The sequence below is a fragment of the Pan troglodytes genome, chromosome 9, assembly GCF_028858775.2.
Source record: "Pan troglodytes isolate AG18354 chromosome 9, NHGRI_mPanTro3-v2.0_pri, whole genome shotgun sequence".
Lineage (NCBI taxonomy): Eukaryota > Metazoa > Chordata > Mammalia > Primates > Hominidae > Pan > Pan troglodytes.
In genome coordinates, this window is record NC_072407.2 from 20,861,313 (window position 1) to 20,884,327 (window position 23,015).

The 23,015-nt window shown below is 51.1% G+C and overlaps 1 protein-coding gene across 25 annotated transcripts in view; it reads right to left on the bottom strand.

Annotated features, from left to right (window-relative positions):
- Nucleotides 1-6,659: 6,659 nt before the first annotated feature.
- Nucleotides 6,660-23,015, bottom strand: part of PLEKHA7 (pleckstrin homology domain containing A7) — a 245,255-nt gene continuing 228,899 nt past the window's right edge. For 8 of the 25 annotated variants that reach the window (XM_016920488.4, XM_063783857.1, XM_054661206.2 and 5 more), the window contains 11 exons: nt 22,836-22,944; nt 22,414-22,640; nt 18,935-19,126; nt 18,722-18,839; nt 17,699-17,802; nt 17,020-17,220; nt 14,151-14,309; nt 11,616-11,749; nt 10,670-10,812; nt 8,886-8,996; nt 6,660-6,948 (listed from right to left, as the gene is read on the bottom strand). In XM_016920488.4, coding sequence (XP_016775977.2) covers nt 8,896-8,996; nt 10,670-10,812; nt 11,616-11,749; nt 14,151-14,309; nt 17,020-17,220; nt 17,699-17,802; nt 18,722-18,839; nt 18,935-19,126; nt 22,414-22,640; nt 22,836-22,944 — 1,488 coding nt within the window. In that variant the 3' untranslated portion in view covers nt 6,660-6,948; nt 8,886-8,895. Of the gene's footprint in view, nt 6,949-8,885; nt 8,997-10,669; nt 10,813-11,498; nt 11,750-14,150; nt 14,310-15,030; nt 15,159-15,583; nt 17,221-17,698; nt 17,803-18,721; nt 18,840-18,934; nt 19,127-22,413; nt 22,641-22,835; nt 22,945-23,015 lie in introns of those variants that run through there. The other 17 variants (XM_054661213.2, XM_016920493.4, XM_054661214.2 and 14 more) reach the window with 10 other exon arrangements.

A 23,015-nucleotide genomic window follows, 5' to 3' on the forward strand; every position in this document is an offset into this window, starting at 1 on the left:
CATCAATTTCACCAGAGATTATTCTTTTTCAAAGGACCCAGAATCCAACTCTATAGGACCATCATCCCTTTCTCCATCAAAATCTTCCCATAAGTCCCCAGGAAGCTCTTCTCTCTCTTTTTTTCCTCCAAGGTAACAGCAGCCAATGTAGTGGTTAAAAGCTCCCTGGAGTCAGAGGGATACAAGCTCAAGTTTCAACTCAGTTAATTCCTAGTCATGGGACCACTGTGCCTCAGTTTTCTCATCTATAATACGGGAATCATAATATCTAGCGTATGGGAAGTCTAGACTATACTATGGTAGAAAATAAACCCTAAAGTCCCAGGGGATGAATATATCAAAATTTATTTCTCACCCATGCAAAGTTAGGTGTGGATCTTGGGGCCTCTCCCAGGTAGTTCCCTTCCAAAGTGGAGAGTTAGGGCAAGTCAGTTTGCGTCTTGCGGTTCCACTCTCCGAAATATGTGGCTTCTAGGTGGCCACTGCAGAGCAAGAGAAAGCTAGAGACAGTGCACTGGTTCTTAAATGCTTCCGCCCAGATGTGACACATCTCATTCAACTTGTGGTCCACTGTCCAGAGCTGGACATATGGCCTTGCTTGAGTCTAAAGTGGCAGCATGATGGGGAGGAACACATGGTTATCTGTTTGTAGTTATTGTATCTGCCACAGAGAGTAACACAAGGTGCTTGATACATAAGCAGCAATAAAGGTAACCAGAATTATTACTATCCAAAATAACCACCTGAAAAATGATTCCGACTTGAGGTTAGTGGAGCTTCAGGTATGGGCTAGATTCATCAGTGGTGGGCAAGTTCCTGGGAGGTGGAAGAGGTGCTGGAGTGTAACCACGATTGTCACTCCCACACTCTCCACCCTCCCAACCCAGTGCCAAGCTCAGCATGTCCATTATACGCTCACACATATTCAATCTATCAGAACCTTCCCTGGGTTTCTGCCTTGTTGCCCCAGGGCCAGCTCTCCTAGAATAGTGAGAAGTGGGTAAGTGGGAGGCAGAGGTAGACACCACAGCCCACCTGGTCCCTCCAACCTCACCTTCCCGAGCAGTCAGCATCTGTGATAAGCTGGGCACTGAGCAAAAGAAAGCCTTGGAGAAGCCCACAGGCTGGCTACCAAAACAAGGTGTATGGGAGCAGATACTGCCTTGCAGAAGTTCTCTTGTTGGTAAGGGTCATGGAAACCATTGCACCTTGTGAGGCTTGTGCTCTAAGCAATTGCCAGTTTACAAGGAGACTATCACCTTTTGGTGAGCAAGTTTTCCTCTAAATTAGTTAATGCTTGAGACCTTAAATTATAAGCATGAGTGGCCATTATTGGGACCTGCTGATGCCCAGGGCACACTTTGGCCCAAGTAGTAAGCAAGACTAGCATATCCCCAGTGGCAGAGCCAGCCTGTTCCAGGCTTCATGGCCAGTAGGTATCAAGTAGCTGCAAGTGGAAGAACTTAAACTTGAGAGGACAGTTGTGAGTTCATGTGAGGAAAGTCTGGGGGCTCCTGGGAATGACCAGGTGAGACAACAGCAGAAGACTCCTGTGGTGAGCAGCAGCAGGCAGAGGCCATGAAATCTGAGTTACTACTGTCACTGGGAACTTATTTTGCCTAACAGCTAGTGTGGCCCCAAGAAACACAGGTAACAGCAGAACGTCCTGAAAGTGACAGCCAAGAAAATGGATTTCAGAGCATACATGGAACACCTCTGGGGGCTCCCAGAACAAGGTAAGAGGACTCTGGGGGTGGTGGGGGGGCTGATGTTCCCACAGTTGTGGGCAGAGAGGGACCCAGAGAACTACCGCTTTTCACTGTGATTCTGACCCTATTGTGCTCCTCCGGGCCACTGTCTTCGAAGCTGGAGATTTGGCAAAGACCCTGAAAGGACTTCGCTGGGATGTCCAAGCCCTGGGTTCTCTTGGTGCAGGACCTGACTTTCCAGCTCCTCCTAGGGATGATTCTGCCTCTGAACCCGAATTCTGGGTCTAGGAAGGAGGTGCTTTCCAGGCCCAAGAGGCCTCAAGGGGCAACAGAGACTCAGACCAGCATGAGCCAGGAGCTCAGTCAAAAGGAGCTGAGCACCCTCAGTGCCCCAAAGAGAGCCTCCTTCCATGTGGGGAGAGTGAGACTTGGTGGACAGTTCCAGGGTCCTGGGCCAGGATGGCGAAAGGGACTGCTGCCATGGCCCACACAACCAGCAACACATCCAAATCCAAAGATATCAAATCAGTTAAGGATTGAGATGCAGCTCAGGGCTCAGTGGGAAAGCATCTGCAACTCATCAGTGAGGTCCACCCGAGGGCTGGAGGATGTAGGTGACTGCAGACAGTTACAGCAGCTTCCTATCTGACTGCGAGCTCAGCCAAGGGACTCAGCCTCCCGCATTCCTTCCCAGCTCTAGGGCCAAGTGTGAGAGAAAGTAAACAGCAAGGAGACCCTTATACGTGAGGACAAAACCCTCTTCCTTTGGAGGAGCCCTCAGCAAGTGCTTCCTGGCTGTCTCAGTTCAAGTCTTCAAGTTAAGCTGTGAAGCCTCTTCCCTGTCGCTAAGCAGTTACCCTTGTGCTCAGAGAGGTCCCTTTTAGGGTCTGCATGAGCTGCTCCAGAGCATGGGGCTGAGCCTTTCTCCCCAAAACCCAGACCTTCCTGGGCTGGTCGACACCCTCCCCTGCAGGTCCGCTCCCTTCCTCACCCTGCTCCAACCTCATCTGCATTTAACATCCCTTGTTGGGCTGTGGCAGAGAATACTCAACAGACTCATATTAAAAATGCCCTTTAAAATTCAAAAGCTTTGAACTAAAGAAATACCTTGAGAAGTTTTCATGGAAAGTTCAGCTCCACTGGTTCAATTCACTACACTTAGATGCACCTTTTCAAATAATAGGGAAAAAATGTAACAGGGTCAGACCCAATCAATACACTTGTTCAAACAGAATTGCAGGGACTGTGATGTGCGCACATTTTGTACTCTGCCTTTGTACCCCGCCACTCGCTCTGAAGAAAGGTTTCTTTGCTAGGAGAGCAATGAAAGTGGTAGCCTTTTGAGCAGAGGTGGCAAAGCCATGGCGTGTTTACTGGGCCGGGAGGGGCTCTGCCATTTTTCATGTCTTCCCCAGTCAGGTCTCTTTGTTCTTTTCATAACGGTGCACAACCCACATGGGCAAAGTCCCTTGCACACCCCAGCGTCGGAAGCAGAGGGCTCCCAGCATTTGTCCGCCACATCTCAGAAATGTGATATGGGGATTATACAAATAATTTGATTCTTCTTTCCCACCCTTGGTAAGAACACAAAAGGACTTGCCAGGGAGTCCTCCGCTGTCCTTGTGGGAAATTCCCAAAGCCCAAAATGGGCTCCTGTCTGGCTGAGCCTGAGCCAGGTTCTGCTCCTCCCCATCCCCATCCCTTCAGGTCCCTGGAATGAAACTGTGGGCAGAGAGATGATTCCCTGGCCATGCCCTGCAACCTAAAATAACCAGGAAAATTCTAGAGAACCCAGCTGACCTGAAGGCAGCCCAGGGGTTAGAGAGAGAGGGAGGGGCTAGCTGCAGCTTACACTCCCACAGACACCAAGGCAGGCAGGAAAGTGAATGATGGAGAAAACAAAATGCTTATTTTCATCGTCTACACTAGTCTGGGCATGTCTACTTCATATGGACTCACAAATCCTACATATGATTGTAATCATCTGAACGACGTTCTGAAGATGTTGAGAATCTTGGCAGTTCAGGAGGTTCAAGAAGGCATTAGGAAAAGATGTTATTCCTAACCCGTTTCATACTAGATCCTAAAATGTTCTTGTTCATTCTTGCTAAAACTAGACATCCGGGGCTCAACCTGGACCTGCGTTAAAGTCAGAATTGAGGAGTGGACACCAGCAAATGGATGCAGAAGTGTGCTCACATCCCCTTCGTCAACTGCAATCTCGTTTAAGGTCCTGGGGTCTCCTGGAAGGAAGGGAAGTTGGAATCACGGGGCCACATGGCATTCCCTGGAGTCCTCCCCACCCTGTAGTGTCACCAGCCAGCCAGCACCATCACAGATGGCCCCATCTTACCTCAGGTAATGAGAGTGCTCTCAAGGCCGGGCCACGTCACCTGCCTACGCAGGATGGAGCTGGAGTGTGCCTTTTCTGACCATGGTAGTCTCCGTTGACTCCGAGTTGAGGGCCTGTCACACAGTCACTCACTCACTCTGTAGATTGAAATCTGGGCCTCAATTCCTATAGAACAGGCTACCCTTCCTCCCTGACGGCACACTCTAAAAAGAGCAGCAAGGTAGTGGGTTCCACATTCCCTCTTACACAGGATTGCATGTGTGAGACAGAAAGTGAGACCAACAGTAAATAAATAAATAAATAAAAAATAAACCCACTGGCATGTTTTCACTGAGAAAATGTCTGCAGATGGCCACCCTGTGGGGTGGGTATTATCCCGTGTGGTTTCTTTTTTGGTTTGAGGGGCTTTGCACTCAGTTATGAAATCATTCTCACCACCACCACCACCCCCCTTCATCTGCTATGGTGACATCTCCAAGTAATGTTTAAAACCAAAGAGTACATTTTATTTTAAAATTAAAGAGTTCAGTAGCTAAAAAAGCAGCAGTACCCCCTGTTCGGAATGCCTTGGAATCTACTTTCCCCAGTTTAAATAGTTGGAAAGTCACCATGAACCTCGGATGCTCTTCTTGGCAGTAGAGAAAAACTGCCGTAACAACAGCTCAGAAATATACACACCCCTCAATGGAACTGGCTTCTTGCCTTCTGTTTTGAGCATACATCACAAGTCAAAATGAATTAAATACAATTCCAGTTTGCAATGGTCCGTCACTAAGCTGCCTCCCAGGAGCGAGCCGGCAGCATGTGGGTTGGAAGGGGGCCCACAGCGTTCCCTGCGCTGTCTTGAATTGGACTGCAGTCTGTCTGACAAACCAGCCCCACAAGGGAGTCCACAGCCTGGCGGCTCTTTGACTGGGATGGGGTAGGGGGTTGCCTTGAGCAACTGTGGAAGCCTAGCCAGGGGCCCAGAAGCACAGGCCTCCTCACTCCAGGCCTCTACAGTCAATCAAATGTCAAGGAATCGTCACCAGAAGAAACTTTTCATAGGTAAATAGAAGCAGGGCTGAGAGCTGACAGTGGAGATTTTCCAAAGAAATGGAAACAAACGTACACAGGCCACTCACCAGAGACTATAGCCAGCAAGAAACAGGAAATGTATCAGGTTAATATTTTAATCTGTACATCACATTTTTTTTTGCAAACCATTACATTTTTAAATTAACTTTTTCTTGCAAAATATTCATTTCATTTTTTCCAAGAAAATCTTATAAAGGCAAAAATAAAATTTTATTTTGGCAAATGTCATGAAGTCGATACTGGCAGCATATGGAGTTAGTTAAAAATAGACAACAACTGCTAAATATATTCAAAATTCTATTTTTTTTTCTGAGCATAGTCAAAGAGAAATTTTCATTTAAAGTGTGGCTCCACCCAATGGAGGTTTTCGTTGTTGTTGTTTTTTCCATTTAAACGTCATTGTTTATATGCAGAATAATATAAGAAAACAACTTAAATAAAGGGCCACAAACACTGCACCTGGCTTGGTAGCCCCCCTCCTCATGTGGGGCTGGAAGTCAAATCAAAGTCCTGCCATTATGGCCCTGCTGGCGGCAGGCCATGAGGGATGGTGGGGGCACACTGCTGCCCTCCTGCCACCAGACCTGAGTCCCAGGGAAGCCAATCTGGGGTTCTCCAAGGGCAGGCAGCAAAGGCTCCCATCATGGCCTGGTTGGAGGGAAGGGATTTCTAGGTAGATGTCACCCAGTGTGGAGTTTATTGCTACGATACAATGAAAGTTGCTTCCTCTCACCTTTTCTGTACTTCAATGTGTACTGTTAAAAATGAAAGCAGGCTGGGCGTGGTGGCTCACGGCTGTAATCCCAACACTTTGGGATGCCGAAGTGGATGAATCACCTGAGGTCAGGAGTTCGAGACCAGCCTGACCAACATGGAGAAACCCCCGTCTCTACTAAAAATACAAAATTAGCCGGGCGTGGTGGCACATGCCTGTAATCCTAGCTACTTGGGAGGCTGAGGCAGGAGAATCACTTGAACCCAGGAGGCAGAGGGTGCAGTGAACCGACATCGTGCCATTGCACTCCAGCCTGGGCAACAAGAGTGAAACTCCGTCTCAAAAAAAAAAAAAGATAGCAAACTGCTTTTTTCTTTCTGACAAGAGCCTTTTGCTGGAGGAAGCCTGGGGGCAGGTTGTGGGCCCCAGTCCTCTTGAACACACTGTTGCCCCTAAGCCAAACCCAAGGGGCAAGGCACAGACTTGGGCTCCACGTGCGATCCTCGTGGAGTTTCACACAGAGCTGGTCATCAGGTCAGGGACAGCTGATCTCTGCAGCCAAGGGCCCCTCTTCTCCCAGACAGCACGCCAACCAGCCTCTTGCTGGAGTCTACTGGGAACACCTCTTCAAATCTCACTTTCTCCTGAGGTCACTGGAAGTTGGACTAGCCTTGGCTTGCCCCGCCCTTCCTGCCCCCCCAACACCTGTCACCCAGAAGTACCTGAATCTGTACGTGCAGCTGCAAAGTCCTGCATCCTCAACCTTCCTGCCACTCAGCCCTTGAGGGGAACATTAGAAAATAGATTCTGATTCTAAAATACAGTGTATTTTACAGTGTATATCAAAAGTGCCTTTGCCATTCATATGTAGAGAGGAGTCTGAGCTTAACTAGTAGGTGCATATTAGGGCCTGGCCTGTGGTGAACACCCGCAGTCGGTAAGCTGCTCCTTCCTCCAGCCGGATTCCCTGCTCAGCTGGAAGGGGTTTCCTTGGGGGCAGAAAGGTCATCTCCTTGGAGGAAGCTGGTTCCACTGGGCCCCTGGCTCCAGGCTTCTCCTTTGCATGCTGGGTCACGGGTCAGTCACTGCCTGGGCTGGCAAAAAGCACAGGAGACAGTGAGAGGCTGGCATCCAGGGAGCAGGCACGTCTGCACACACATGACAGAATGGCAGATAGGCGGACAGGCAGAGCAGCAGAGCAGGGGGCTCTGGCAATGTGGCCGCTGCCGGGGGACCCTCAGCTTCCAGGACACATGGGGCTCTCGCCCCACCCTCCCTGCATCCCTACTCCACTGCTAGACACATGCTGGCCCCTAAATTGGGTCCCCATCCCGACAGGGCAAAGACTCTAATAAAGGTGCAGTCTGGCCCTGCCCTTCATTCTTTCAATGTGGGTAGCGCTCTTGGCCTCTGTGGGCCTTGTTTTTCTAACCTAAAAAACATGGTGGTCATACCCACTTCTTAACAAGGATGCTGTGAGGGTAAGAAGAAATGCAGTACTCCAAAGAGTATAATAGGCCAATCTTACAGCCATGGGGGCACCAAAACCCAGGAGGAACAGAACCTCTCTCCTGCCTCTCTGTGACTGAGCGCTGTTACTGTGCTCAGATCTCTAGCAGAAAGCCACACCCCCAAATGTGGCCTTCACAATGGACGTGGCTAGAGCACTTCCCTATGGCTCCTCAACCACGGGGCCTCTACTCCACACCTCCTCAGAGCCTGGCCCAAGGAGGCTGACCTCTTCCTCTCATGCTTAGGCTGGCGGGGACCTGCTGACTCTGCTGTGAGGCACGGGGAGCACCCAGGATGGACACCTGCCAAAAAATCACGCTTCGTTCCCTGCAGCACAAATACTCTCTCCCTCCTTTCACTTCTTTCTCCAAACACCTAGAGCTGCTCGGGGCGGCCCAGATGAACCCATGAGTGGTGATGGGGAACAAAGGCTCTGAACTCACATCAAAGGGGTTCAAACCCCAGCACTTAACAAGCTGCGATTCCTTGCGCATATCCCTCAAGGCCTCTGAGCTTTTGTTTTTTCATCTCTAAAACGGGGGGGGGGGGGGGGGGGGGGGGGGGGGGGAAATATCTTCATAGGGTTGTTGTGTGGATCGAAAGAGATACTTAGCACAATGCCTGGCACACAGCAGGCACTCAACAATGTTAACCACAAGTATACGTAAAGGAAGGAGAGGGGAAAGCCCTGCAAAATGATAGTGGGATGGGATGTCAGGGTAAGGACTGCCCAGACCGGTAGTCTGACCTTCCCCTGTCCAGGTGAACCGCTGGGCTCAAAAGCAACAGGCCTAGGCCAAGAACTCACTTGAGACTGGACCAGATGCCAGCCTCCTGTTCCAGGGCTCCCTCCTCATCCCACACTGCCTCTCATCACTAGATGCCCACATGGGGAGAACTTGGTAGGGTTGGTGCCAGAGCTTTCTGCCTGGCTGAGGGCCAATTTCACATTGCCCTGGGCTTCCCTTTCTCTCTCTCTTAAAGTGCCCAGTGACCAAAAGGGCAGTCCCAGTCTCTGCGCTGACACCAATTCTTTGTGACCTGGAGTGAGCCCCAGCCCCTCACTGGGCCTCAGTTTCCTCATCTGTAGAACTGGACTTTTCCCAATCTTACAGTTCTTCAATTTCTTTGGCCAAAGCCCTGAAAGGCCAAGATCTAACTCTTCCTTTCCAGCCCCCCGAGGCTGGCAGTGTGGTCTGCACTGGTTCTCGGGCATCAGGGTGCCCTACTGAGGAGAGCAGGGGATGGGGGCACAGTTCTGGTTCTAGAGATTTCATGGAGGCAGCAGGGTGGATTGCTCAGTCCCTATCGTATTAGAGCCACTGAGGATTGAGTTCCTAAAAAGCATCACTTTCCCACCTGCTACCAGTCAGAACAGTCCCGCCAGCGGCCGCTTTGCCAGTGGAAGGAGGCATCAGCAGGTGGCACTGCAATCACCTCAGCACAGCAGGGAGGTGAGGGGCTCAGCGCTAGGGAGGTGCAGGAAGCAGGCAGAAGCACACCAGACAGGGGCTCTTACTTGGAAGGTGTTAGACAAAGGTGTAGTGGAGTCCGTTGGTGAAAGGGGGGTAAGGTGGCACCGTCCTGGAAGACAGGGGGCCTTTAGGCGGGAGGAGGGCCAGCTGCTGTGCTAGATGGGGCACACAGGAATTAAGCGGTGTGTTAGACTCCTCATCAGCTCCTGCAGCACCAGATGCCCCATTTGGCAGGCCAGGGTGGCATGGGCCCTGCTGCCCACCACGAAGGGCCTGGGCTTGAGGGTGAGGGACAGATCCACGGGGCCTGGTGGGGAACCAGATGGGTCAGGCTGCAGTTCCTGGATATGTTTCTGAGATGGAGAGAGGCATCAAGAGTGAGGAAAGGCCGCAGCAAAGATCATCCCTGAGTAGGGAGGGAGAAAGGCCCTGGGAACTGGCCGCAGCATGTTAGGGCTGGGAGCGCTCATCTGCTGGCAATAAGGAGGCCGAGGATGGCAGACCCCCCCAGGGTTAGAGCAAGCAAGGCGAGAGGAGGGCATGGTATGGTGGGGGAGCCGCCCCTGCTCGAACCCTCCCCAGGAGAAGCTCAAAAGCTGCTAAGATGAACCCCTGGGTCATGAGAAGGAGAGGTCTGGATGAGCCATCTCCTGCATCCCTAATCCCAGAACACCACACCGGCCACCTCTCAGCCCATTCAGCATGTGCTCGAAGGGACAGAGGACAGCCGAGATTTCAAGGACTCTGTGCAGGATCAGGCTGTGGGGGACAGAAAACAGGTTTTGACTAAGACTATGGCCCCTCCCCTTGTTGCCAGTCACTCTCATGGCCCTCTGGGGCCACAGCAAAGCTCTGATCTCCAGACAAGACTCCCCAGGCCCAGGCATCTGAGGACCCTGCCGGCCACATCCTTGGCTACTTCTAGACACTTTGGACAGGGTTGGAGAATTGGTAGGGGCCATGACACCACTTCAGGCTCTATGGCTGTTCCCTCCCCAGAAGAAGCACACCTGGCCAGGAGCACCACCCAGACACACAGTGGCCTCTGCACTGGGGGAGAAATGGTACTGGGTGAATTGTGAAGGCACAAGGCACACACAAGCAGGTGAGCTGTGAGTGGAAGGAGGAGCCTGCGGTCTCCTTCCTGGCTGAGAGAAAGAGCAGCCCTTTTATACACAGACACACACACGTACACACAGTCACGCACACACAGACACACATACACAGACACACACATAGACACACATTGAGACACACGGACACACACACACACACGTTCTCATCCCATGGTGTTATTTTTTTCCAATTGGACTGCAAAGTCCCACTTTCCAAGTCCTGTACTTTCTGGCACAGTACACTGTGATGAGGTGAACACTGGCTTTAGTTTAGAGACGAAGGCGGGGGGGGGGCCCCTTCTGCCTTGCCCCAGCAAGAAATCCAAGCATCAACCACTTTCCTGCCCCCTTCTTCATGAGGTCAGAAACCTTGGCCCCTTGGCTCAGCACCTTGAAAAACCTGTTCTTAGCTCATAGTCTCAGAGGAAGTGGGGTAGCAGCACCACTCCTCCTGGGACCTTTTTCCCCAGACACTTCTGAGCTTCTGGGCCCCCTTGGTCTCCTCCACTGTGTGGCCTGCTCCACCTTCCCTTCCAAGTCCTGCTGTGCTCATGGGACAGGATGCCGAGTGGTCAGGGGAACACACCACTGACCCTCAACTACCATCCTTGACACCTGGTTTTCCACTGGCTCTGGAACAGGCCACGCTGGGCCCAAGCCCACAGGTGCAGTGGGGCAGGATCCAGGCCTTGGGGGCTGGGCCATGGCCTTACCTGCCACCTGCTTGCTACGCTGGGAGGCCTCGGAGGCCAGGGCGTAGGAGATGTTGATGATGCGCTCCTGCTCCTGCAGCTGCAAGTCCAGGTCAGCCACACTGTTCTGGTCCTGGCCTGAGGTCGGCTGTAGGTTGCACATGCTGTAGGAGGGTCGGAAGCAGACCATGGGCCCTCCTGCCCTGGGCAGCAGCCTCAGGAGTGGAGGGTCTCCCTGGCCTAGAGGTTCTCAACATTTTGAGGGGGATCAGACAAAAACTGTGGTACTTTCTCCCTAGACAAAGGTACACGCTTTTCCCCAAACACCCAAACGGTCCCAGCTTTGCTCCTCCTTTGGGAAGGCCACAGACCTTAAGTTCATGGCTCTAGATGGAGGCTCTTATTAAATTCAGACATGAGATGGCTAAGCCAGCTCTGAAAGGGAGGCTTACAAACAAGATTAAATTTCTGAAGCTATTGAGGCTTAGGGGACAGTAAAGTCACTTCAGAGGACCCCAGGCCAGCATCCAGGGGAGTGGGCAATGCCTCTGGTGCCCTACGGACAAGGCTGGCACCCTTGGCTCTGATCCGCTGGTCTGCATGAGGGTGCACAGGCCCGAATGCTGGCAGGCCATCACTGGAGCTGATCTCCAACTGGGTCCACTTCACGGCCATGCTTGGCTCCACTCTCCACACTTGCTAGGGTCACTTGGGACACAGAATTGGGGGTGACAGCCCAGGACAAGAAGCCTCTATGAATGTTGCAGGCCTTTCCAGATGACCCAGGCAGGCTTCCTTGCTGATCTGCTGGCGATGTACCAGCCTGCCCCCTCCAATGAGTAGGGCTTACCTGAGACGAAGACCTGGCAAAACACGCACCCCAGCCAGCCTGGCCCAGGGCCCACATGGTAGAGACGCCACCTGGGGTCAGGGTGACCTGCCAACACTTGAGCAAGCGAGGGCTGACCTTGACCGGGCGAGGATGTTGCGGATCTTCTCGGCTTTGCGGTACCGCGCCTGCAGCTCCTCAAGGCTGGGTGGCTCTTCGGGATCTAGCTCCACGTAGCGCTCAGGGATTGACACCTTCTCTGGTTTGGACAGCTGGGGAGAGGCCAGGAGGGTGGCAGAGGGAGAGGCTCAGATGTCTGGGTTTAGGACTTGCTTTCCCCACCTCTGTCCCCTCCCACCATGGGAAGCAAGCAGAGTCCACAGAGACCAAGTAACTTGCTAAGATCACAAAATTAGTCAGTTGTGGAATCCAGGTTTGAACCTGAGTCTGACTCCAAAGCTCATGTTCCTTCCACTCCACCAGCCAACCTCCTACAGGCTTGGGGAAGGGAAGGGCAAAATAACTAGACTACAAGCTCTCAGGATAAAAAATGATCATCCTTAATGCCACCATCAAGGCCCTAAGTGATCTGACCCCTGATGACCTCTCCAGCCACTGATCAACCAGTCCCTCCAGTTCCCCGCCCACAGTGGGGCCTCTGTTCTGTCTGGGAAGCTCTTCCTTTTGTTCCCTTGACTCTCATCTTTTCAACCTCACTTTGAGGATCCTTCTCTGATCCCCTCCACCCCCTCACTTTCCATTCACCATTGTCTCCCTCTGTCTAATGCAGGGACTTAGTACTTAGTAGCCCTCCAACTAATTCTCCCTGAATGGATGGATAATGGATAAATGGATGATTGACAGGTGGGTGAATGAAAGGATGTGATGGTGCTTTCTGTCCCTAAAAAAGCTCTTCTGATCTAGACAGGAGGCAGCTATGCTGAATCTACTGCTGGCCAGAGGAAAATGGCCCCAAATTCCACCTCACCAGCATCTCCCATGGACCTAGTGGCAAACTCGGCTTGGTGAAACCTTGCTTGGACTAAGAACACTAAAGGAAGCTTTTGCATGCTCCAGGAACTTTTTCCTCCCTGAATTACAAAAGCACACTAAAATGGGGTGGGTTGAAGCTCCTAAAAACAAGCTTAATCCAATCCCAGGGCAAATCAGGTCATGGATTTAAACCCACACGCAGCCCTTTCACTCTGTTGGAGATGGCAAGAAATAAGCTCTTCTCTGTTACTCCAATGAGGACAGATTTAGAGGAAGGAAGCAGATTACATTGTAGCAGGAGGAATTTAGGTTAGAGATAAGGAAGAACTTTTTCCCTGGGCTGGCAGGCAATCAGGACACTACAGAACACACTTCCCCTGCCAAGGCAGCATGTTGGGGCTTCTTTTGTGAATCTGAGAACGCACAGACCTTTGGCTGTTTCAGATGGCAAAGGAACAAGGTCTTGGGGCAGGGGACCAGCCTTGTTAACTCCTAGAGCCCCAGCAGACCCCAAAACTCAACAACTGTACAGGCATCTATCTTATCCACACACTGTTCCTTTGTTCCCAAAGACCAGAGGAACCCCTAACATACTGAGTCAGGTAGATACCACTGGCAAATCAGCTTGTGAATGGGCCTGGCACCACCTCTTAAGACAGCAGGAAGGCTCTGGAAGACGCAGGTCCTCCTCAGTACTCACTCTCCTATCACACAGACCTGGGGGAAAGTTTTATTGAGGTCTCGCCTCGATCCATCCTTCATGTGGTGAGAACATTTCCTCTTGTGCAGTTTCCAGGCAGGCCAAGTCCTTGTACAAATGCTTTTGGTACATTTATGGGTCACTGTGTGATTCATTCAACACAGTCAAAGATGCAGCAAAGATGATGTACCACGTACCCACTGTGTGCCAGGCCCTGTGCCAGGGACTAGGGATACAAAGGTGAACCAAGCAGCCATAGACGCCGCCCTGAAGAGCTTAGGAATAGCATCGACATAGGCCACAGGAGACAATCTACGTCTTGAAGACACTGAGTGTGTCATCCCAAGTTCCCTTTCTCTCCCCTTGGGTAGAGACATTTCCTGATGGGTAGAGATCCAGGAGTTACTTGCTCTCCTGGGCCTGCCCTGTCATGATGCACGTGAGCCACCAGAGGGCACCAGAAGAATTCAGACCAGAACTCTGCACTGTCTCCTAGCTTCTACCATGGCTGGAAATTTCGCCTGTGATTTTCAAACCTGCCCCCCATTTTCCCCTAGTCAGACTGCCCAAGTTGGCCTCACCAGCCAGTTGAAAAGCCAACCCCTGGTGTTGCAGGGAACATTTCCTAACAATAACAACTGCTGCTCACGTGCCTACTATGTGGCTTTGATCGCTAAACCTCCCAAGAACATGTGCAGTTACTTAATCCTCTTCACAACCCACTTCACTGTTGAGGAAACTGAAGCACAGAGAAGCTAAAATTGCAATTTGCCCTAAATTACAGAGATAGTTTTGAACCTTCATCGAAACATCTGGCCTCCTTTCATTGCCTTAAGCTGCTATCCATCCATCCTCCTAGGCCACACTGAAGCTGAGCCATGTCCCTGTTCAGGATGATACCCCACAGTGTGAAGGTGGATCAGGCTGGGAGCTTGAAGGCCATGTCTCCTGGAGGACATGAAGGAAGTGCCTGCCCTCACCTCTCTGCTGATGTCCAAGTCATAGTCTTGAGGCTCCAGGTCCAACTCAGTGACAGGCATGGCCTGCACTTTCAACCAGCCATTCTCCTCCTTGTCCTTTTTTTCCCCTTGCACGACCCGTTCCAGCAACTGCAGGTCAAAGTCCTGCTCACGCTTCCACTGGCAACAGAACAAGAGGTTAAACGTAGTCGCTTCCTGATTGCTGAAAGAGCCCGGCTGGTCACCTTTTTCCATGGGGTCCTTTGAAAGATGAACCTGTGATCCCCTTAGGGAAAAGCTGTATGTGCAATAGAGAATGAAGCTGCTGTCCCCTTCATATGGGCTGTTCCAGACTGCTAAGTGCTCTCTGATCTGGGTTCCCAGAGGTTTCAAACATACACCCTTGGGGCACAGGTCTAAGACTCATGACTTCAGGCTCACAGTGGTCCCCAGGGAAATAGAAGGCTCCCAGAGAGGGTGACCTCCAAACAACTTGGGACAGAGTTCTAGAGAAGGGATTTGTCCCTTCCACTCTCTACAGCTGGTTCAGGAGACATACATCCCAGGCTCAGAATTAATGGAAAAACACGCCCTTCAAGGCCCTGCTAAGCAAGAAGAATAACCAAGGATCTTTCTATTGGGAATTTTCAACAAGATAACATTTGTAGGTGGGGGATCTCGCACTTACAGTAGGGCTGGGGAGGTACAAGCAAAAGCAGCTTGGAGCCAATGAGGCAGAAAAACTGCTGTATGAGACCCATCTATTTGAGATAGATGTTTTCTTTAAATTAGAAAAAAAACTAAATCATATAAAATTGAAATGCTAAATCAAATGGAATGTTTCTAAGGCTGTTTCACAGTATCAACTTTGTAACAAGCTTCCCAAGAGGGAAAATCTAACCGATAAGATCCAACCATGACTGTCCAGCTCCGTGGTGACTTCCTGTTGACCCAGGACCTGCATCCTCACAGGCCTTTGACCGCTGAGCAGGTTGTTGAGAATAGAGCAGGCTCAAAGCCTCTCTTCCCCTGAGCAAAACCAAAGCAGATGCTTATCTATCCCAGGCCATCTTCTCTCTCCCATCCATCCACCTCAAAGCCCCAAATGGTCCTGATTGTCTTTGATGCCTCAAGTCCCTCCAGAACCCCAAACCCAGAGCCATATTCGCACATTTCACCCATTCATGCACAAGCTCTCAATAATGACTCCAAATCAATGTAATCACTCTTAGGTGATGGTTTCCAACTATTGTTGGAAAGGATTAGGCAATTGAAGTTCCAAAGATGAAAAAATCAATTTAATGATTCACAAAGAAAACATTCATTTCCTTACAGGCTCACAAATGCTCCAAATAGAGACAAGTCCTCATTTAAACCCAGCCTGATTGTTTCCACAAACAGGAAAAGTTCACTAGACTCTATAAGGTATCCTGGGGAAGAACCACGCCAATCCATTATTATTAAGCAACATGTTTATTGGCGTTGATGCAGAGACTTACACAAGTCTTCTTTTTTAAGAGAAAAATTACAAGGTATTCAAGTTACGATTTTTAGATAATCTCTACATTTGAGACATCAAATTATAAAAGGTCAGTGTTACCCCATATGACATTTGTTTTAAAAGTTTAAAGGTTACCAGGTTTGCAGCTTTTAAAGATATGAATGTCCTGGGCCTTACCCCTTTGGTGTCTGAGCTAGCAGCTGCAGAGAGGCCCTCTGAATATACAGTATATTTTGCTATCCCTTCAAGTTATTAAATACCAGAAACACAAAAGGTTTTCCATAAGAAATTGTGTGATTGGACTATAGGAATTAAAACCGAACAACCTCAGTCTTGGGAGAATGTATTCAAACGTGCAATCTCTTAAGTCCCTGTCTACTGTCCAGGTGTAAAGCATGGATTTTTATAAATTAATAATGCCCAGACCTCTGCCAATGACTGTGGCGTCAGGCAGCAGGTTGGCTCAGGCTTGTGGGGTGGCTTTTGGGACAAGTGAATTATGAGTCAGTAGGCCTGCATGAAGAGGGCAGCAGAAAGGTGAGTCACATCTGGGAACACTCAACAGGCTATGGAGACAAGAACCGCTATTACAAGCCCGGTAATAAGTAGCACAGGCCAGTTAGAGCATGTTCAATGCAAATCAGAAGCTTCTGTAAACACAATCAGGCAGGATTAGAGAGGCAATGAGCGGTAACACTAAAAGCAAAGGAGCTTGTGCAATGAATTAGGGAAAGAACAATCAGGCTAGAGGTTTAGGGAAACATGGGATTTCAAACAACAGGGAAAAGTCAAATGGAATGTTTCCAAAGGGACCTAAGGTGACTGTGGACAGGGCGCAGCGCCAGGAAGCGCCACCAGGGGGCAGCACAGGCCTCCCCAGCAATCCCAGACACCCTGAGGCCTCTGCACTGCAAGCCCAGGGAGACCAGTGGCCCTTGGGGCAGGGGTGTGACCCCGTGCTCCATCACCCTCACACAGCATCTGCTGGCAGGTCTGGGAGGCTGATCAGTTTGCTTGTGCTTCTAACCAAATCATGTCACCATCTTCCTCCTCTCCTCTCTGAACCCTGTATTCCCAGGTCCTGAATTCAGCCGAGATTCCGAACGCCTGCAAAGGCCCCTCTCCATCGCGGCTGGGAGGACTGACTGGGTATTTCCTCAGGCTCCTGGGCCTGTTTGATCCTCACTCCAGCTCTGGTTCAGGTCACCCTCTGACCAGGCATTTGTCCAGCCTGGGTCGTGGACAAACAGCCCCGTGGGGTGTTCTCTGAACCATGTAGGTCAATGGACAGCTCTCTCACTGGGAGGTGTGATGTGCTTGTGTTTGGGGGACTCTGAGGGGCACTCGGCTCCCTGTCCCTGCCCCGCTGCCTGGCCCCTCCTAACATACTGAGCCAAGATCTCCAGGGAGCGGCCGGCTGAGGTAGCGAGATGAGGGCAGGCCCGTCCTCTCCCCTTGGCCCAGTGTCCTCTTGCGCTCTCGGACCAGGGCCTTCTGGTGTCGCTTCATGCGCTCCAGCTGCTCCTCTGCACTCATCTTGCCTCGCTGGTGATCCCCTGAGTACAGGCGCTCCAAGGCACTCTTAGGTCTCTGAGGAAGAGGAGGCAGGCAAGAGAGACACAGAACAGCTGGGCTGGGCACGCAGAGGACGGCCACCCTGCTGGCTGCATTCCCGTTGTCTCTCTCTCACACACATGCACACTCTAGTTGGGCTCCTCTTGGCCTTAGAGAACTATCTCCTCTAAGCAACACGATGCCCCCAACCCTCAGGAGCTTTCTGAGTAGCACCCATTCTGCAGATGCAGACACTTAGGCTCAGGCCTGTCCAGTGAGGCCAGAACCCAGGGTGCAGGCTTCTTGAGCTCCCTCCTGCCACCCTGACAGGCCAGAGAGAAAGGCAGGATGCCCTCCTTGGTGGACAGTGGGTGACAGGGAGCTCAGGAGGGGCTGAGGCCACCCCAGAGGCCATCCCCAGGGCTGAAGGGATGGCCAGTTACTGTCCTCCTGGGAGACCCTCTCTCCCCATGTGAAGGAGCAGGGAGGTCCTCGACAGCTCAAGGCCACTCACAGGGAAGGTCGCCTTGCTGCTTTCGGCATTGAGACCCCTCCGGAGTGTGACGTAGGGAGCAATGGTGGACGACTGCTGGAGCCTTGACGTGGACCCTGAGAGCCCTTAGTGAGGAAAGAGAAGTGCAAGCATGTTTGTGCTGGGGTGGATGGGTCCCTGCTTCTCCCTCATCACACATTCTTGCAGGAGGACCAAGAGCACCCAGTCAATGACCCACCCTTATTTCTCTTCTTCCTCCCCAGGGCATAGAGGAGCAAGGTCCCCAATAGAGGATGGGGGCCAGCCCGGGGGTGACCTTTGTCCCTGATGGGGGGCAGTGTCCCTGCAGATCTGTGGACCACCCCAGGCTTCCCTTACATGCAGATGACTGGGCTGCCTGGCAGGTAGAAAGGCTGGAGGGGCAGGAATGCCTTTCACCCCCTGATCCATTCTTAGGCACCCTGCACAACCCAACTTGGGGTGAGGAGGACAGTGAGAAGGACACTCAACTGGCAAGAAAGCATTTAAGGAAAGGGCTCACTGAGTCTTAGAGTGGCACTCTGGAAGGTCTGAGATGGCCAAGCTGGTGGCAGCCACCCAGCACTCCGGCCTACAGGGTGCAGTGACTCTGGAGCCAGAGCACTGGGATTGTCTTCCGGTTCCACCAATGACCAGCTAATTGGCAAGTTATTTAATTTCTCTGGGCCTTAGTTTCTGTGTCTCTAAAATGGGGATGACAGTACTTTCCTCATAGGATTGTTGTGAATATCATGTCTATATAAAGTGCTTAAACAGTGCCAGGCTTTCTAGTAACTGCTATTATCATTGTTCCTGGGGACAGATGTAACAAAAGAGGAAGAGAATCAGGATGTGGGCCAGAGGAAGACAGGCCAGGTCCTCCCTCTTGGCATCCCAGACCCCCCTGACAGCTGCTGCTCACTCCTAGGCCTAGAGCTGCAGGCAGAAGGGTACGAGGCACCAGCTGAAGGCTGGAAGCAGTGTGGTGGGATTCCCAGAGAAACTCCAGGGAGGGCCCTGCCTTACCTCTGCCTGGCAGCGTCTGGTACCTGCTCTCAGGGCCCACAAGTCCCAGGGAGGGCTGGGCCATGTCCCCGCTGAGGGTCGCCAGCTCAGGCTCACTGACATACGACCGCAGCTCCACCTGTGGGCAGAGTCCCAGGTGATGTGACCTGCCAGTGTCACACCCCTTTACCTCTCCCCACATGCAGAGTGGCAGCCCCAGGGTCCCCCGCTCACCCTGGAATCCCCATTCACACACTGCCCCAGCTCCCGGTCTCGCTTCCTCTCGTCTGACTGCCGCTTGAGGCCCCGCACAGATGTGTGCCGGATGATGGTGGCCTCTCTTGGCAGAGGCGGCACAGCCGGGGGCTGGTCCTCTGGGCTGTAGAGTTCGGGGAGTGGGGGCCTGGGAGGTGCTTCATCTTCCTGCTGAGAAAGAGAACCAGACCAGTGGTCAGCGAGACGGAGCTGGAGGGAGGACTGCTAGGTACTGCCACAGTGGAGGTTTAAAGGGTAGGAACAGGCCACATCAGAGCCACAGAACATGACTGCCTCAGCCAAGGAGCACTCACACTTCCCCTGGCGGGGAGCAGTGAAGAAGGGACATGCTCTGCTCCTCTATCCCCTCAGAGGTATACAGTTTCTATTCCTCCAAGTGTTACCTGTATAACTGTGTCCTGAAACCCAGGACTCAGGTCTCCCGGGTCCATGCCCTCGGTGCTGTGCTGAACTGCTCCCTCCGCTCATCTGGAGTGCACATCGCAGGCAGGCTGCTAACCCTGCCCTGACTTCCATGCTTATGACAGCACCACCTACCTGGAGAGTAACATCTACCCACTCAGCAGTGCTCAGCCTGAGCCGGCTCATTGGCCCTACATGAGCTCTGGCGCCTTCAGCAAGGTGGGGACCTGAACAAGGACAGAGTCTACATCCTCCTGGCCTTTCTATCAGAAATGTGTATGGTTACAAAATATTTCCTCCTTCCCGACTCAGACAGAACAGGCGGTCAGGATGAGTGACTCACTGCCTACCATGCAGTTCATTCCCTAGAATGTGATGAATGCAACATTTTCCTTGAAACTCCCTGTCCACAGTGTTCTGTGAGGGCTGTGGTTCCTCTACATATCAACAGACCGGCCCCTGGTTGCCATGAACACCCACTCGCAGGACTAACGACCATCATGCCTTCCACCTCCTAAATTCCCTCTTTCTCGGTCTAATTTGGTTTTGTTTTTAAGAATTTTGCAGAGTTCAGGAAAGGGCACTCCAAGCTCTTGGAAAGTTCAGGAAAGAGCACTCCAAAGCAAAGGTTTATCAACAATCTTCACTGATGTGTGAAAGTTAAGCCATCTGCCTAAGATACGCACTGGTTCTCTGAGGATCCACAGTTTCCAATCCTGACAAGATATCTGAATCACCAATTTCTAAAAAGCTCCCCAGAAAGATAAACATAAAACATTGATTGCCTTTGATTGAATGGAATGTCTGGAGGCAGAGGGTGGGAAGGAGACATGTTATTATGTACTTTTTTATATCTTTTGCTTTTGTATCCTTTGAGAATATTATCTAATTTATTTTTAAAAAGACATTAAACTCAAGAAAATAAGTCAAATAAAAATAAAAGAACTATAGCCACATGCAACAATGTATATAAATCTCACAAACATAATGTTGAAGAAAAGATGCAAGACACAAAATAGTATATAGAATTATATACCAGCATAATCACAGTGTTTAGGAGTCAACACAGGTACTAAAATTAAAAAAAAAAAAAAAAAGGCAAGGGGATTATTATCCAAAAAGTCAAGATTGTGGTTACTTCTGGCAGACAGGAAGCAGCTTGGCCTGGGAAAGAACCCACAGGCTTCTGGTTGCTAGCAGTGTTCTATTTCTTAGTCTAGCTGTTGGTATAAAACAGGTGGTCTCTTTATTGTTATTTGTTAAATTATATAATCCTGTTTTATGTCATTTTCAGGATGGATATTATTGTTTCACAAATATAAATGGGTTTCATTTTGTTTTGAGACAGGGTCTTGCTGTATTGCCCAGGCTGGAGTGCAGTTGTGTAATCACAGGTCACTGCAGCCTCAAACTCCTGGGCTCAAATGATCCTCCTGCCTTAGCCTTCCCAGTAGCTGGGACGACAGGCAAGCAGCACCACGCCCATCTTATAAGTGTTAAAAACAAGTAAGTAATAAAACAAATGGTAAAACTGGCAAACACACATATATTCCTAGGAGAGAGGACCTCTCCTGGTGATCCTGATGCTCACCCAAGCTGAGAAAGCCCTGCCTGAGAGCCACAGATGACCAAGCTGAGGAGGAGCCTCTGTGACCATCTACAAAAGGGAAAATGAGGAGGCTCAGGGAAGGGACGGACTTGCCTGAGGACACAGTGAGAGAATCAGTCCCGGAATCTGGGTGTCCCAGCTCCTATGCCAGTGCCTTTTTCCCCTACTCCCTGTCCCAGCTGGCAGCATTCTGCCCTATGTTGGCAGCCATCTGCCCCAGACATTCCTGCTGTTTGTTTTGGAATTTTCCCTCTCCTGTTTTAGGGCTAGAGCTCCAGTCCACCTCTTGGATCTGGGATTGGGAAGGAGATCTCAAGATGCTGAAATCCACAGTGACTCTCTGGCTGGGTGCTGGGCCATATCCTGGGTCCAGCTCTGGGCCCTGGACTATGGCTGGAAGCAGGTAGATGGTGAGGACCAGGGTAGCAGAACTCGTGTTTTACCCAGCACTGTGCACTGACCTCATCAGAGGTCCAGGCACACACAATGCCCAGGTGAGTCTCCTCCAAGCCTTTGTTGGCAAAAATCTGGAGGGCCCCATTCCGAGGTCCACTCTGCTATGGCTTCCCTGCACTGGGACCAGCCTCATTGTGTTCTCCAGCCAAGGCTGGCCTGGCCCTGGAGGCGTGAGCTCTCTTGGGACCTGACCACATCTCCTATTTCTTTAAAGTCTCCTGCATTCCCAGACTCTGCCAAGAGCTTGGCCCCTTTCTATGCCAGGCAAACCAAGGTGCTGGCCCAGTCAGCCACAGAGGCCACAGACCGGATCTGGGACTGAAAGCCCAATTAGATGGCAGATGGCACAGAATAAAAGAGAAGGGCCAGGAGATGTGATTGGATTCACTAGTTAGCATGGAGACATTGAGCAAATGTCAACAATTTAGGCTCTTAGTTTTCTTCTCTGTGGAATGGGGATACTGCTCTTGCTGTGTATACTCTGCGAGGTTATTTTAAAGATCAAAGCATCCTCACAACCCAGCCCAGTGTTCAGCGGCGGGTGAAGGGAAGGACATTTTTCCACTGGACTGAGCTCACTGCCCACAGGCTGTGTAACTGCAGGAGAGCCCCCTGCGGATTTGCACAAAGGTTTGCATGGGGACAGCTTCGTCCACAGCCACACACCTCTCTGCAGATCACAAACTCCACCCTACTCAGTACGCTCACTTCTTCTTGGTGGGCCTCAGTTTTCCCAACTGCAAAATGGGAGAGTTGGGTTAGATCATCTTCCAGGGCTCTTCCAGTTCTGACAGTCTAAGGCACAATAGCAGGGAAATACTACTTTTTAACTGCTTGTGACTAAGGACTCCTTTAGGACGCTGGCTGGGTCCATTTCCCCAAGTTTTCCCAGGAGTTTCTCTCCCAGGAGAAGGTAATCTGAGGACAGAGAGGAAACAATGGCATTCAGCTCCTAGTTATCACTACTTACAACTTTGGGCTTCGCCTTAGTTGGTGACTGAAGGGGGGATGTCACTTTCCTCAGCTGGGGTGGGTGAGGTCGGTACGGCACGTAGGTTTGCAGCTGGGGGAAGAGTCGAACCTCCAGAGGGGTCCGCACAGGGCTGGTGGGAGGACTGGGCTGTGGGGGCGGCTTGCTCTCAGAAGTTGAGAGTGAAGGCACAGGCGGGTGAGGAAACAAAGGCACCGTTTTTCTCTCTAAGGGGCATAGAAGGAAACAAAGCACGGGATGGAACAAAGACCCCCTTCCTTGGAGGATGAGTGGAGTAATTTAGCACCTCGAAGACTCAACCTCCCCAAGGGCCATCCCACCCACCTGGTTCCCAGCCTTCCACCCTCCCACCACCCTGCCCCCAACCAGATACCCCACATCCAGGAAGATGAACAGCTCACCCGGATTTTTTACTGACTCCACTAGAATTCTGAAGTTCTCTTTATTTGCACTCAGGCCTGCAGTGACATCTTCAATTCTCCATAGATCTTTCTGTATCTGCGATTTCTCCTGAGGAAGACGAAGTGGTGGGTTTGCCTTCTTAGCTCCTTACAAGTTTCTTCTTAGGACTTATCCTACCA